General features: G+C 34.7%; 1 protein-coding gene across 7 annotated transcripts in view; it reads left to right on the forward strand.

Moving 5' to 3' along the window:
* The window catches only part of LOC114347563 (rho guanine nucleotide exchange factor 18), a 345,544-nt gene that overhangs the window by 197,495 nt on the left and 131,118 nt on the right, over nucleotides 1-16,931 (forward strand). For all 7 annotated transcript variants that reach the window (XM_050649938.1, XM_050649940.1, XM_050649936.1 and 4 more), the window contains exon 2: nucleotides 12,910-13,149. In XM_050649938.1, coding sequence (XP_050505895.1) covers nucleotides 12,910-13,149 — 240 coding nt within the window. The remainder of the gene's footprint in view (nucleotides 1-12,909; nucleotides 13,150-16,931) is intronic.

The raw sequence follows: 16,931 nt of genomic DNA on the forward strand, positions 1-16,931 counted from the left end.
ATTTATCTGCTTCACAGTAAAATTTTTGTCTGCTTCCTTCTGTGTACATTTTAAAACATTGTGTATAATTTCATGCCATTGTGCACTTAGTGTCCTATTTTTCACGGTATTTGTAATAGCCATATTTATTAAAAAAATATTTAGTGTATTCTAAATAAACAACTATTCCACGATATTAACTGGCAATGTCGTAAAACCACTGATGTCGTGCACAATGTATTTTAAAAGAATGTTTACTCTTTGCACCAACGCGTTCAACTGATGTACCCTCTCCTTGATTTACTGGCTTGAAGTCAACGAGCCTTTTTTTGTAGAGAAATATACCACAATTGCTAGGTATGATCGTCCAAACTCAGCTCATGGAGGCACCCTAATTCTTTCTGCAAACAATGATTTTTCTCTGATAACAAAATATGACTTTTTGTTGAATGAAGCCTTCTTTGAATTTTCCTTAGTTTTTAATAAAAATCTTAATCTTTACATTATTTGCATCTATAGATCACCTGACTCTTCCGTGGAACTATTTTTTCAGAACCTGCTAAATTTGTTAGATGACTTGCCTCACAAAAGCAGAAAAATTCTATGCGGAGACTTCAACATAAATTATGCTGCTGCTTGTGCTACCCAAATGTTCTTGGTCAACATATTTGAATCATATGGTCTCTCAATGCACGTTAATTCTCCTACAAGGATTACAAAAACTACATCTACCATAATTGATTATATTGTCTCCGATTTCTCACCCCTTGATGTCTGCTCTACAGTTATTAATGCGGAACTATCGGATCATGAAGCAGTATACACGAAATTTAACATCTTCAGCAAACCCTCCTCGAAAACCCGACGTTTAGGTAGGATTTTTTCCGCCCGGAATTTTCATAAATTCCAAAATTTATGTTTAACTTTTGACTGGCATTTTCCTTCTACGGACGTGGACTATAATTTCAGTGATTTTTTGGAGAAGCTTGTCTGTATCTTCAATAAGGCATTTCCTTTAATTACGATTAAGCCAAAACGTCGCAAACCCTGGACTACCAAAGGTATCCGCATATCAGCAAAAAATATGCGTTCACTACTTTATATCAAGAAATTTACTACCAACGTATCTGTCACTCAATATATCACCAATTACAGAGTCACATACCTAAAACTCATCAAATCAGCTAAAAAAGCCTACTATCAAAATCGTCTGGGAAGCTCCAAAAGTGTTGCAAAAGAAACTTGGTCCATAATAAACGATCTTCGAAATAAAACCCACGCAGCTCAAACATTTGCCCTTCCAAACCCTGAAAATCTAAACGAATACTTCATTAACGTGAGTAAAAATATAACATCAACTATTCAGTCTCAACAAGATCCCATTTCCTATCTCCCTAATTCAGAAATTGTCTCGAATTCATTATTTATAAGACCAATCTATAAATCTGAATTGATCCAAACGATCAATAGTATCAAAAGCAAATCATCTTGTAGTACTGGTGGACTATCCATAAAAATCTTCTCAAATCTCACAGATAATGTGTTAGAACTCCTCGTGTCACTAATTAATGATTCCTTTGAAAACGGTAAATTTCCAGAGTGCCTAAAGACAGCCATTATTATTCCTCTTCATAAAGGTGGCGAAAAATTTAATGCCTGCAACTATAGACCTATTGCCCTACTACCGGTACTCTCCAAAATTATTGAGAGGCTCATAAAAACCCGACTTATGTCCTTTCTCTTTGATAACAATATTTTATCACAAAATCAGTTCGGCTTCTTAACTAATAAATGTACAACTGATGCCATGTTTTCTGTACTTCACGAGGTTTACCAAGCACTAAACAATAATCTTTATACTGCCACTGTTTTCTGTGACTATTCCAAAGCTTTTGATTGTGTATATCACAACATTTTGATTAAAAAACTTAATTTCTATGGAATTCGAGGTATTTCTTTGAATTGGTTCAAATCTTACTTAGATAATAGGATACAACTGGTTAGAGCAAATGATACTAACTCTAGTCTCAAAAACATTGTATGTGGAGTAGTACAAGGTTCAGTATTGGGTCCTCTACTTTTCCTTATCTTTATAAATGACATCACTAATATAAAAATCGATGGAAAAATTTTTCTTTTTGCTGATGATACCAGTATCACTTGGAGCAACTCAACTATTGCAACTCTTCATGCAACTATAACTTCTGATCTTCTTACGATAAAAACCTGGTCTGACTCTAATTTGCTCTCCTTTAACATGGATAAAACGGTAGCATTATCATATAAAGGTGCTCTTCAACCCCTGCTTGTGAATAGCAGCCAGATCTCTACCGTTGATTCTGTAAAATTTCTTGGTATTCTTTTAGACAGCAACCTCAAATGGCCCCTTCATATCGATTTGTTAAGCAAGAAACTCGTCTCAGCCTGCTATGCCATAAGATCTGTTTCGATTTAGCATCTTCTAAAATAACATATTTTTCTTTATTCGAGTCTCATCTTCGATATGGTCTTCCTTTTTGGGGGTCTAGTACAGCTGCCCAATTTGATGTTATTTTCAAATTACAAAAACGAGCAATAAGATATCTGTTTGGCCTCAGAAGAACAACCCATTGCAGAAGTTACTTTAAAGATCACGAAATTTTAACCCTTCCATCTTTGTATATTTTAGAAACTGTTTGCTTAATTCGTAAACACATGCATGTCTTTCCAGCAAGGCCTCATCATGACTACTCCACCAGAAATTCAACTTTTGATGTCTATTTACCGATCCCGTCTTCTGAGTTAGTAAAGAAATCTATACTATATTCCGCAAAAAAACTATACAGCCATCTCCCTTACAACTCAAATCTGCAACATCCTTTCTCAAGTTCCGTAAAATGACAAAAGGTCATTTATCTAAAAGACCATATTATTCAGTAGAAGAGTTTCTTAATGACTAACTAAGAAATCATAGTAATGTACAAGTAACTAAAGTGTATTTATCTATATTTGGGTGTCACATACAGCACCTTAAACTTATTAGTTCCTTTGTTTGTGTTTTATTATATTATGTTGTATGTTCAATTTTGCAATTTATAGTAATTTTGCAATATACTGGTTTTTGTTTTTTTACTTCACTTTTTTAACTTGTTTATATTTTTTTTATTGACGATTTATCTAATTTTATAAAATTGTATTTGTTATTGTTATGTATATCTTTTCAGTGACAATAAAGCATATTTCTATTCTACTACCTGAGTGACCTTCGCGGTTTCCGATTTTTCTGAACAAATTGTCTTCTTCTTCTTCTTATACTTGTTATAGATCTGTCGATCTGTTAATTCCGACGTTGAAGTATTTCTTGAGAGGTAGACTGCCAGCTATCTCTCCATCTTTTTGGTGGTCTCCCCAGTGGACGCTTGCCTACTGTTTTCCTTCTAGCGCAATTCTTGGTAGTCTGTGCTCCTTCATTCTTTTTACATGACTGAACCATTCTCTTCGTCTTTGCCTGCCACATCTGACACATCTTGCACGCCACATTGTTCCCTGATGATGTTGTTTCGTATTCTATCTCTTCTTGTCTTCCCTGCTGTTGCTCTTAGTGTCTTTATTTCGGCTGTTCGTAGCATGCTTTTAGTTTTATTGGTGTCTTCTCTTGATTTAATGTTATAGGTCATAACAGGTCTGATGCAAGTTTTAGAAATGCTAACTTTACTGTCCGTTCTCATATAAGTATGGGTTATTCCAGAGCACATCTTTCAAATATCCGGACAAGACAGCGGCCTTGTTAATTTGTCCTCTTAGGTCTCCGCCTGTATGACATTGGTTGTATTGAGCAACTCAGTGTCATGTTGCCGGTTCCAAGCCCGGATGAAAGAGGAGGGGCCTCCAGGTTACGTTAGCCCCCTGCCTGGAAGAACACATATTTTTGGCTCACAGAACCGACACTGCCTCGGTACATATTGTAAATCCATATAAAAATTAATTAAAACAATAAACTTTTCATATTTCGCGTGACTAGTGGTTGATATAAGCTAATGTTGCTTAGTTGCAATACATTAAGTCTGCATCACAGCACTCTTCCTGACCATTTACGAGGCTACACTGCAGTAGGTGTCTGATTGATTGGATCACTCCGCATGCACAGCTCATTTCTCTCAATGTATCCCCAGGATACCATATTTTGTTTGGATCTTCCGACGCCTGTACGCAATCTATTCAGTGTTTTCCATCTTTGCCGGTCAAGTAGTGCACTGGCAGGAGTACTTTTGATGTATTTGTGATAATATTTCCTGTTTGCTACTCTTCCCACATTATGGATTTCGTGCCTTTTACATTGTGGGATAATGCCTCAACTGGACCAGTGAGTGATCTACATTTAAATCATTTATATACAGAAATATGGCAGAAAAGTGGATGGAAACTGAGGAAGCGATGGATGCCTGACAATGAGTAAAGCTGTTTAACTCTGGTCTTTAATTCCCTTTGATATCCGTCATCTATGTACTGGGTAAGATTAAGAATTTGGCTAGTACATGACTTTCCTGTTCTGTACAATACGTTCATATTACAGCCTGCGTATGTGCGTGTCCATACCGGCTTGCGTGGCGAAACTAGTACCACAGACACAGGTAACCATTTCTTTCGATGGTTAGAAGTTAGCTGGGCTAGTAGGAGAAAATTACTTAATAACCACTTAGATAGTTGGGATCTACATTAACTCTAAAACCTAAGCTCCCAGAAAACTGGGCGAATGTACTGCCTTAAGGAGTTCGAAAAGCCGAGAGGATGAAGCTGTATTAGTGCGCGTATCAAGGACTTAGAAGAAATCGATGTCTTGAATATTGTGCACACTTTCAACTTCCAATCAGGCACGCCTTGTGCAATCAGCGTTTGTTATACAGCAAATCAGATGACGTGCTCTAAGAAGTGTTCGTATCACTGATCCGCCATATTATAGAACCCCAGCTCTACCAACGTGGAGGTTTGTACTAAGATGATTTTTTTGTACTAGTGGTAAACTGAGCACGTTGTCCACCAGAAAGCTGACAAAACTGAGAGAGAGCCACAAGCGATTTGGGAAAAGCAGGGGTTCGCTAAATCTCAGCTATCTACCACATATACAGTAATCGCCACGCTACTAGACACACGGGTACATTGAGGTAATACAGTCCTGGACCCTTTAAATATAAATACAGACCCAACAGTTGTATTTGAATAAACTGTTTTTAATGGGAATAAGCCACAATTTTACCAAAAAAATGATTTTATTAATGTTTCGAAGCCCAAATCGGATTTCGTTGTCAAAATACAAAATACTATTAAAATAAACAAAAATGTTGTTGCTAAGTAAAAAAATTCTTCTAATAATTTATTTAATCTGACTCATTTATATTGGCAATTCAGACGTATATTATACATTTTAAAGTAGAAGACTTTAAAATGATATCGCCAATATTCATGAGTTGCGTTCCTGGGACGACTTTACTGAAAGATAGTTCATTCGATTACATGAAATCAATCCCAACTCAAGAATATCCGTCACAAAAAAATCATAGCATGTGATCTGTCTTTAAAAAGACAATGAAATGCAACGATGACGGTAAAATTCTCGCGTTAGAGATTCCATAGTAAATAAAACGTTAATAAAATCATTTTTTTGGTAAAATTGTGGCTTATTCCCATTAAAAATAGTTTATTATAAAAATGCCACAAGGAAATAGCTTCAGAACAGTTGTATTTGAAGTTTATACACTGGGGTGCAAAATTAACCGGGCACCTTAAAAATGGGTCATTTTTGATGTCTCAAATTTACTAAACCTGCTGTCCGATTTAAGTGATTTTTAATATATTATAACCTTATTCTTTAACAATATCGCTGTAATAGTATTGTTGCTAAACAGTTAAATTTTCATTGTAGACCGGGTGTACCAATCAAACTGTGTTTTTTTCTCAAAGTTCGCATCACCCTGTCGAATATTCTAGCATTTATAAAATACTGAAATTAAAATCCAACTATAGTCTCATGTTTTCTCAACATTTTGTTTTTTGATTAATTCGCTTATGTTGGATAATAAAAAAGTTTAACACCTAGCCATGTTTTTCATCAATGCAGGGTGTTTCTAACTAAGTATGGCAAACTTTAAGGGATAATTCTGCATGAAAAAATAATTACTTAATGTATATGAAAAATGAAAAATATAATGCACATGAAAAATATAATGCTTCGTTGCCGAGATAGGGGGTGTTGAAATTTTTCTTACAAACTTATGATTTATTTATTACTTTAAAACCGGTTGAGATATGCAACGGCAATTTGCTGGGTTTTAAGACGTAGGTATTGTTCATTTTTTCACGTAAAAGTAAGAATTTAATATTCACAATTGGCGCGCATACGGGTAATATCACGGCTCATATTACCCGTATGCGCGCCAATGGTGAATATTAAATTCTTACTTGTATGTGAAAAAATGTACAATAACTTCGTCTTAAAACCCACGAAATTTCATTAGCATATTATATCAACCGGTTTTAAATCAATAAATAAATCGTCAGTTTGTAAGAAAAATTTTAACACTCTCTATCTCAGAAACGAAGCATTTGTGGACATAGGTTTATAAAGCAAACTGTCATTAGTTTTTCATGTATAATTACCCCTTGAAGTTTGCCATACTTATTTAAAAACATCCTGTATTGATATAAACATGGATAATTGTTAAAGTACCTAACTTTTTTACACTCCAACATAAGCGAATGAATAAAAAAACACAATGATGAGAAAACATGAGGCCATCGTTGGGTTTTAATTTGAGTATTTTATAAATGCTAGAATATTCCACAGGGTGATGCGAAGTTTGAGAAAAAACACAGTTTCATTGGTATACCCGGTATACAATGAAAATTTACCTGTTTAGCAACAATATTATTACAGTGATATTGTTAAAGAATAAGGTTATAACATATTAAAAAAATCACTTAAATCGCAACAGGTTTAGAAAATTCGAGACATCAAAAATGACCCATTTTTAAGGAGTCCGGTTAATTTTGCACCCCAGTGTATTTGCAGCATCACAAGTAATCTTTTATGACATATTTATTAATTGTAGCTTTGCTAAACACAAACACCCTTATAAAATGTAGTTTTTTGCCCAGTTCTGCATTCAATCTGAATGAATATAAAACAGTAAAATCATTTTCGGACACTCTTAATCCTCCTGGTAATATTTTCACAATAGTTGTGTTATAAAACAGTTAAAGGTGCTGTTACTTTTTCATCCATTCGCCATTGTCTTTGATTGTATTGAAGCCGGGGATATTCCCAGCCATTTATATTAATTTAATGGAGTACAAAACAACAGAGTGCACACACAAACAACATATTTTTCCTAACCTAGTTACCATGCTTTTATTATATTTCAAGTTAAACTATGTAGATTCATCAAAGGAAATAAATATACAGCAGTGCTTTGAAAAGTGGCCGCGCAAATGAACTCTGAATATAATCACAAAGTGCAACAATTTATTGATCATTAGGTCTTTATCTACTTTCATTGTTCTCTCGTGGAAATTGCAAAATTATTTTACGAATTTGTCTTTAATGACATAGGAATGCCACAATGCCACATAATGGCATAGAAGTGCGCGAAGACACCAACAAAACGAAACAGATGCTAAGAGTTGCCGAAATGAAAACCCTAAGAACAATAGTGGGGAAAACAAGAAGAGACAGAGTTAGAAATACAGACATCAGAGAGCAATGCAAAATTCAAGATATTGTAAGATGGGGAAAACATTACTTTTTGGAAAAAAATTAATCAAAATATATATTTTTTTGTTTGAGAAAAACTTGTTTATCATAACATCATACTGTATATATCACTGTAAAGGGCTTTAAAAATGTTACAAAATGACACCTCTCCCAGCATTTTAGCTTCTACAATAGGACAGCTCTACAATAGGACAATTAGGACAGCTTCTACAATAATTGCAATAAAGTATGGTCGCGGTGTTTTGGATTTTTTTTGAAAACTTTACATAACCACATTTCGGAAACAGCTTGAGATAAAAATTTAAAATTTTGTATTTTTGTTTCTCTTATTAGCCACTATGAGTATTCCAAATTATAACCGAATCTGAAGAGGGGGTGGAAATTAGGTGTATTGAGTTGATATGGAATGACCCAGTAAATGAACCACAAGTAGATTCAATTTTCATTCTAATCGTGGAGAAACAAAATGCAGTTTCTCGATGACCATAAAATTTGATTCAGAAATAAATTAAAATTAAATCGCGAAGAAAACAAGTTATTTATGGAAACAAAATTACGTTTAAACTTTATGTGTTCATAGTGTTTGAAATTACTTAAATTAAAAATGGTGCATTGGAAATATTTTCTGTAATCTTTTTGAAAACAGATTTACTTTTGTAGGCAGACTTAACAGTGGTATAGCAATAAGAACTGGATGTTGGGGGAAATTAGAAAGGGATTATTAGATCCAGAAATTGAAGAAAGTGATTGATTTGATATATTTAATAGATTTTTACAAATAGATCACCCACTGTAACCAAGAGGAGTAATTCAAATTTCCCGCGTTGTAAAGCTTGTTTGTAATTGGTCCAACCTCAGGCATATTTACTCCACTGTTATAAAATTTTGACACTAATGACATTTATAAAATTTTGACACTATTGGCATTTCATAGGTTAATTAAGTTATATCAGCGATTTTTTGTATTTTCTGCGTTATTCCTTTAATTTTTAGATTTTTGGTCTGTTTTTCTATAAAAAAACAGTTGTTTTTGGAACTCTTTAGCGACGTATTAGTATAATATAATATTTATGGATTACCAACGAAGGCCTACGTGATCAACCAAAAAAGAAGATGTATTTGGTGATATTTCTAGTGACTTTCTTGGGGGCCGCTCAAGTATTACGTAACGCAGGTTGGGGGTGGGGGGGTCAAAAAACTTCAAAAATTGCGTTACGTAATAGTTGAACGCCCTATTACGATGTGTTACATAGGGGGAGGGGGTCAAAAATCGCGTTACGTAATACTTGAACACCCCCTTGGGGGGTGTGTATGTGTCTTTTTAGTTTACTCCTCTTGGTTTAAAAACAAAGCTTAGTATGATGCCTATCCGTTACGGCTGTTGGGACACTCTTGTGATGCAGCCGATAATATGATGGTATTTACATTGTTCTTTTGTTTTTCTGGAAATCTAATGATGAACTTTCTTATTTCAAATGGAACACCTTGTTTTGTCCAGCTGAACACGAATACGCCATTAGAACCGACTTCTGGAGCACCTGGTGCCAACGATCACCACTAAGGATGTCATCTGGAGTTTCGAGGGTTTTTGGAACTGAATGCATACAAATAGATTATTAGGCGGTTTTTGTAGTCGCTGAATACGAATACATCATCAGAAATGACGCCTGCACCACCTGGTGCCCAAGGTCACTGTTAAGGCATGTTATCTTCTGGAGTGTGGAGGGTTCTTGGGGACCAGGTGCACCGGGGCTCGATTCTGATGGAGTATCCTAAAACTTGGGAACCTCAACCTTGGCTGGGAAGAAAAAGCAACAAATAGGGATGTATGGAGGAAAATAGTAAGTCAATTTAGTAGGCAAGGAGCATGATTGAACGAGAAACCACCCTACTTATATACATATTATATAAGTGTTATATTATTATAATATATTAATTGTATTCTTAGCCCTAGGCCTTCAAGACCTGTTGAGCTTTGTAAATAAATAATAAGAAAAAGAGGGGTACATTTAATTTTCTTTTTTTTTTTTCATCACCTAACTGTGCTGCTCCAGTTAATACCCCCACTGTATAAATACATATTTGAATACAAAATTCCATATATGAGTCATATACACAGAAAAAATATATTTCACAAATTGAAATCAGGATGTGAAAGCAAAATACATTGGAAAACTATTTTCGCTGAATCAATATAACGAACGATTTAAAATTCTTTTGTGTTATTAAAACAAAATTGTTCTATTGTTTCTGGACTGTTAAATACCGTTTGTTTCGTTATATTTAGCTCACGTCAATATGTACCAGTTAAAAATAAATTTTTAGACATTTCTATAAACATGTTGATTTGAAGAAAAATAGCCAGTTAATAAAATGTGTTGTTTGTAAAATGTTTCAGTGTTAACTCATTTTTAAACGTCACCTGCAAATGTATATTAATCAAGTCATTAGAAAAATACAGGGAGTTGTAGCGGTGTACATTTTGTTTACATATTGTATTATCAGTCATAGAGTAATAGAACGTCTGTAAAATTATACACTCGAGTAGAATTATTATTGTACAGAGTTGACAGAGTAGTGTATTATTGTACAGAGCTTATACTGAAATGATGGCATCTCCTGAGGTAAAAATATACCGGAAGGGAAGTAAAATGAACCTCCGTTCGGATCTCTGGGTGAGGACTATCTCAGAGGGAACACCATTGCAGGTTAGAAAAATCAGGATAGGGCCGTGGAATCTTGGTAGTCTTACAGGTAAGAAATTGGAAAAGGCTCAAAGGGCTCAAAATGGTTTGACTCAGCCATGTTGTCTGTTGTCTTTTTAAAATAAAAAAGAATTTAGATGTGAATTTATTCATTTTAAGGGGTTGTTATACCCGATATCTGTGGCTTTTGCCCAGTATCCTGCCTTCTATGTATTTTGCCTTCTATGAAGGTTTTATAAGAGGACGAAGCTCTAATGATGACACTTTATGTGTTGAAATTACTTAGCTGATAATAAAACATTTTTTACACACTATCAAAAATTTTTTTGAGAACATACACCTGTTTGCCGTTTTGACTTACAGGTAAAAGTCTGAAGTTAGTGGATGCGCTCAAACGAAGGAGAATTCAAATTGCTTGCATTCAAGAAATAGGTGGAAAGGTCAAAGAACGAAAGAACTAGTGTTAGGACAGGTGTGAGAGAGACTGATAAATTTCATATAAAAGTAGGATTGCACCAAGGCTCTGTGCTTAGTCCTTATTTATTCTCATTAGTTTTGGACCAGATAACAGCGAAACTACAGGGTAACATTCCATGGTGCTTAATGTATGCTGATGTATGTCGTGTTAGTAGGAAATAGTGAAAGAGACTTGGAACAAAAACTGGAACAGTGGAGGCAAGCTCTGGAGGAAAAAGGTTTAAAACTTAGTAGGACAAAAACAGAGTATTTGGAATGTTCATTTAAAGATGAAGTTACTACAAATAAAATGGTATCTTTGGATGGTGAACTGATTGTAAAAAAGCAATAGTTTTAAGTACCTGGGATCGGTATTACAGAGTAATGGAGAAATAGATGGAGATGCATGCAGTAGAATTAGGGCTGGGTGGATGAAGTGGAAGGAAGCGAGTGATGTGCTGTGTGACAGGAAATTTCCAAGGAAGTTGAAGGGAAAATTCTATAAAACAGCCATAAGACCGGCTATGATGTACGGAACTGAATGTTGGGCAGTGAAAAAGAAAGAGGAACAACGAATGCATGTGGCGGAAATGAGAATGCTTAGATGGATAAGTGGAGTGACAAAAAAGGATAAAATTAAACGTGTGGCACCAATTGATGCCAAAATGAGAGAGCATAGGTTGAGATGGTTTGGTCATGTTGAACGTCGAGACGCGAATCACCCAATACGAAGAATTGCGGAAGTGCAGATTCCTGGAAGGAGTAGGAGAGGAAGACCAAAGAAGACGTGGGGGGAGACGATTAGGCAGGAGATGTTGGTAAAGGGGATTAATATTGATATGACTCAAGATAGAATTGTATGGAGAAATGCAATTAGGGAAGCCGACCCCGCATAGGGATAAGGCAAAGAGAATGATTATGTACCGCTGATCTCTAAGGAATTTGAAAAACTTTTCATAAAACGGTTAGAGCCGATCCTCATAGAGCGAAACCTAATCCCACAAAATCAATTTGCTTTTCGCAGCAGACATGGAACTATAGAAGAAGTTTATCGCTTGCTAAAACAGATTAACAATGTCCTGGATAATAAAATGTACTTTAGTGCAGCCTTTTTTAACTTCATCTTACTTACCATTATTATCTTATCTTGAAAGCTTACATATTAGACCGGTATTCTGTAGTTAAACGAATAATGGTCCGAACTATTCGAATTTAAGTTGGGTGTGTCCCAAGGCAGTGTTATTGACCCTGTTTTATATTTGTTATTTACTGCTGACTTACCAACTACCAGATTATAACCACAGCTGTCAAATATCCTGATGACACGGCTGTTCTTGCATTACATACAAACCTATAAAGGGCGTCACAAAATTTGTAAAATATTAATCTGAACATTATTAATAATCTGATGTAAGGAGTTCTACAGAGTATGTATGCACTACTTCCTCATGATTACTTTCAAGTGATATAATTTTGATGTCATCAGCTAATATGGTAATAGTATCTTAATTTAGTCAAGGGATATAACTGATCCAAGGACATGTTCTTGTGGGTCCCAAATCAAAGTGTGCTTCCTTTTGCTTGATTCTGAAGCATTTGTCTGATGTATATGATTTTAGAAGTAGGAAATACTAGTACATATTTTAGGAAATAAGAATTGTTTAAACAATTGATTCGTCTAGTTTCAAAATCCGACAAATTCACTTTTTATGAATATTGAGTTATTCATGTCAACAGATTTTTAAATCTTGCCCTCTACAAGTTTATACTGAATTTCCGATGCAAAACCCTCCAAATCTAATCTTAATTTGCATTTGAAATATTGGGTTGGTTTCAAAATCCAGCAAATCCAATGAATACCCATAAGCTTAACTTTCACATCAAAACAGTTTTTCTGAATTTCCGAACATTTGACCGCAGTGGATTTGTTGGGTTTTGAAGACGACTCAATTAAGAAATATAATATATCAAGTTACGGTATTTTTCTTTATCATTTATGTCTAATATTTTTCCTCTTTCTAGATGAATGTGGCCAAAGCGGAGGAGAGGCCGATAGTGACGAGGACGTCATCACCGACTACCACATCCCGGTGTTGGATATGTTGCCTCGACCTGGAGCCGGTGGGCCTCTTCCTACCATCAGCGTTACGCCGCATTCACCTGCCAACAAGACATATCCGGTGCTAGAGGACAGCTTGCAGCAAGTTCGGGAATTACACGAGAGTGTACAGCACATGCGCAATGTCTCCGTACAAAGTAAACGTAAGTCCATTTTATTTATAATAATTGAATACGCTTAATAGTGCAGTCACTGAAAGTGGATATGAGCTATTACCTCGATTTCGTTCAACCTCCATCGATTTGCATGAAAATTGGTGAGTGGTTAGAGGATACCTCAAGGAACAAAGGTGACATGATGCCAACTTGCGCTTTTACCCTGGGGGTGGATGCCACCCTTCTCGGGGATGAAAATTATTTTATTAAAAATAACACCATAAATCGATAGAGGGGCAAATTCTGAGCAAAATTTGTTAGGTAAAATTATTAAAATAAATAATTACCCAATACCCAACTTTGGGTGAAACACTAAAGTTCTAAGGTAGTTTTATAACAAATAACGATTTTCACTTATTTTGCAGTTTGCGTAGCAACAAATTAACTTTTTAACTTTCAAAAATCGGCATTTTGAAGGTTTTTTAATGTTCTAAAGAATTAAATTTTTTCTACAACCACTATTCAAAGTGCACTTTTCTGCACGGTTTTATGTTAGCAAACTTGATATTTTCTCACAGTATAAGATATTTGACATTAGTGTGCAGAAAAGTGACGTTTCTGTGCCGCAAAATGACGTTTCTGTGCCGCAAAGTTCTTTTCTGCACAGTTGACTACCTCATTCTGAGTAACGTTATATTCTGTTTACATCCGTGGACTACCGCATTCTGAGTAACGTTATATTCTGTTTACATCCCTGGTTAAACTTTAGACAAATATATAACCTATAAGACAATTATTATATTTAACTATAGCATAGAAACAAAATTATGGATGTTACAACTGTTTTATTTTACAATTTTATTCTTATTAAACATTTTATAATTATCAAATAACCAATAAGGATTTAGCAACCTGTGCAAGAGACGTCGAATGAAGTAGGTTTTGTGTAAATCCGTGATTGCATAAATATAATGTCAATAATGTGTAATAATTGTTTAAATTTAAACAAATTAAGGCAGTGCATTAATTTTTTAACTGATTTCTGTGCAATTTATTTGGGTATAAGGAATTTAAATTGATTAGTAGGTATTAATTAAATACAGTTTAAAATTTATCACATAGGTACCTATTATAATTAATCGTCGTTTGGAAATTGTGATTTTTATTTTTAGGAAAAACTGTGCTTGTAGAAAAAGTATAGTGTGAAACACGTGCAGAAAGGTAATTTCTCACTCGTTTGAATTGCGGCACTCGCTTGCGCTCGTACCGCAACTTTTCAAACTCGTGAGAAATTAGTACCTTTCTGCACTTGTTGCACAATATACTATTGTAATTTTATGTCAACTATTTAGCTTTTAAATGGGGTGCAAAATATCGAAAAAATCGCGATTTTTGCACTAAATTGTTAATAATAATTAAAAAACGGACGCGAACTCTACAATAACTAAAAAAGTAGTCAGCTACCTGGATCTTTGAGTGTCCCGAGAAAATCCTTATTACTCTGGACTATATTGTTTTCTTTCTTCAATCTTGAGAAATTGCAGTTTTCTAGAATTTGTGGAAGGTATATTGTGGAAGGTATTTTGGTCAACGGAAATAGCATTAATAATATTAGTTATGCGGACGATACGGTCATATTTGCAAGTGACATGGAAGATCTACAGTACATAATACAACATGTATACAATGCATGTGAAAGGTACGGACTGCAAATGTATCTCAAGAAAACGAAATCAATGATATTCTCAAAAAAAAAACACAAAATGTAGGTAATCTGATCATCAATAATACAACGATCGAAAGAGTAACAACATATAAATATTTAGGAACGTGGCTAACCGAAGATGGAGATCAAACAAAAGAAACCAGATCTAGAATAGAAATGGCAAGAAACACGTTCATAAAATTTAAGAACTTACTTTGCAACCGTAACCTTAATCTAGAGATCTGCACAAGAATGCTACGTTGTTACGTTTTTTCTACTTTACTATACGGCATGGAAGCGTGGACAATAAAACAGTCTGAAATCAAAAAATTAAACTCCTTTGAGATGTGGTGCTACAGGAGAATCCACAGAATATCGTGGACTGAAAAAGTAACTAATATAGAGGTGTTACAAAGAATGAAGAAAGAATGTGAAGTCATAAAAACTATTAAAATTAGAAAGATTCAATATCTGGGTCATATAATGAGGGGCGAGAAGTACGTATTACTTAGGTTAATTATGCAAGGGAACTAAGGGAAGAGAAACCCAGGACGACGCAAAATATCCTGGCTAAGAAATTTGAGAGAGTGGTTCGGTTGCAGCTCATTAGAATTATTCAGAAGTGCGGCAATAAAATTAAAATAGCGATGATGATTTCCAACCTCCGATAGGGGAAGGAACCTGAAGAAGAAGAATTTGTCTTTCAGTTTCATTGGAATCTTTCTCTTTCATACATCTGTTCTGTTTCATACATCATATCATAGCCTTCTTCTATTTTATCTTTACATCTAGTACAAAATAATCTTTAAAAAATTCAGTTTATTGGGTAAAGTGTTGAGATACAGAACTTTGATAATTGTATCAAAGTCATATCAACTAGAAGGCAATAACTAATATAAAATAATCTAAATTCGAAAGTAGATAATGGCGGGAAAAGCGTGAAACGCAAAAGAAAAAATAAGCAGAGAAAAAAGGGAAAGGGGGCGTAAGACGTAAATAGCGCAAGAAGTTGAGAAAGCACAAAAGAAGCAAATGAAAGAAGAAAAGATAAAAACTTATTTTTAATATCTAAACGTTAAATATTTAACTTCTACAAAAATGTTCTAACATGCTTCAATTGCTAACTGGAAACAGTTTCATTTTGAATATATCGAAATGTTAGAATAACACTTTGGATACAAAGTAAATCTTTCCAAAATATGCTCATTTTTATTGTTTTAGAAGTGTCGAATGTGGACGTAAAATTATTTTATTACATATTTACTACATGGACATGGGTCGTATACCTACTACATGGAACAGTAAGTTGTCATTTCGATGTTTGTGGGAATTTTACTACCGATACCTGCACAATGTTGTCAATCGATTGTTTAAGGTCGAATAAAAAATTTAATTGTTCCTATACGAAGTTCCCGATGTAAATCTTTGTTGTGGATATATTTTTGTTTCATATTACTTAGGCTCTATGCACATTTGCGTGTTTTCAAGCTTAGTGCACGCTGCGAGTAATCTACGTGCGATCGTTGGCGGTTCAGCAGTATACATGAGTTGAATTGAATTTATGATAGAGGAGCTCAAGCGGGGATTTTTGCAGTTACTCTCGAGCGCGTCAGATTATCATATGGGGTGAAACCTTGTACCCTGAAAATGTACCCCTACCATATATTGGCTCTTAATGCAGGGGAGTTCGTTAAGGGGAGTCGAAAAAAAATCTATCCCTAGAAAAACTCGAAATCGTCAGATTAATGCAAAACAGTGTATATTTAAAAAATCTGACAATTTGAGCGGGGCGTAAGGAAATGGATGAGTCCTAAAGGTTCACAAGAAAAAAGCGAATATTTCGCGAAATGAATGACTTATCGAAAAACTAAAAAATACGTACTCAATATTTTTCAAAAATCTATCGAATGATTTCAAACACGTCTTCCCACGGAGAGTGGGGGGGGGGTAAATTTAATATTTTAAATACGAATCCCGCGATATTTCGCGAAATGAACATCAGATCGAAAAACTAAAAAATGCACTTATTCAATACTTTTGAAAATTCTATCGAATGTCACCAAACACGACCCCCACGGAGGTGGGATGGGGGGTTACTTTAAAATCTTAAATTGGAGCCCCCATT

The sequence above is a fragment of the Diabrotica virgifera genome, chromosome 4 (genome assembly GCF_917563875.1).
Source record: "Diabrotica virgifera virgifera chromosome 4, PGI_DIABVI_V3a".
NCBI lineage: Eukaryota > Metazoa > Arthropoda > Insecta > Coleoptera > Chrysomelidae > Diabrotica > Diabrotica virgifera.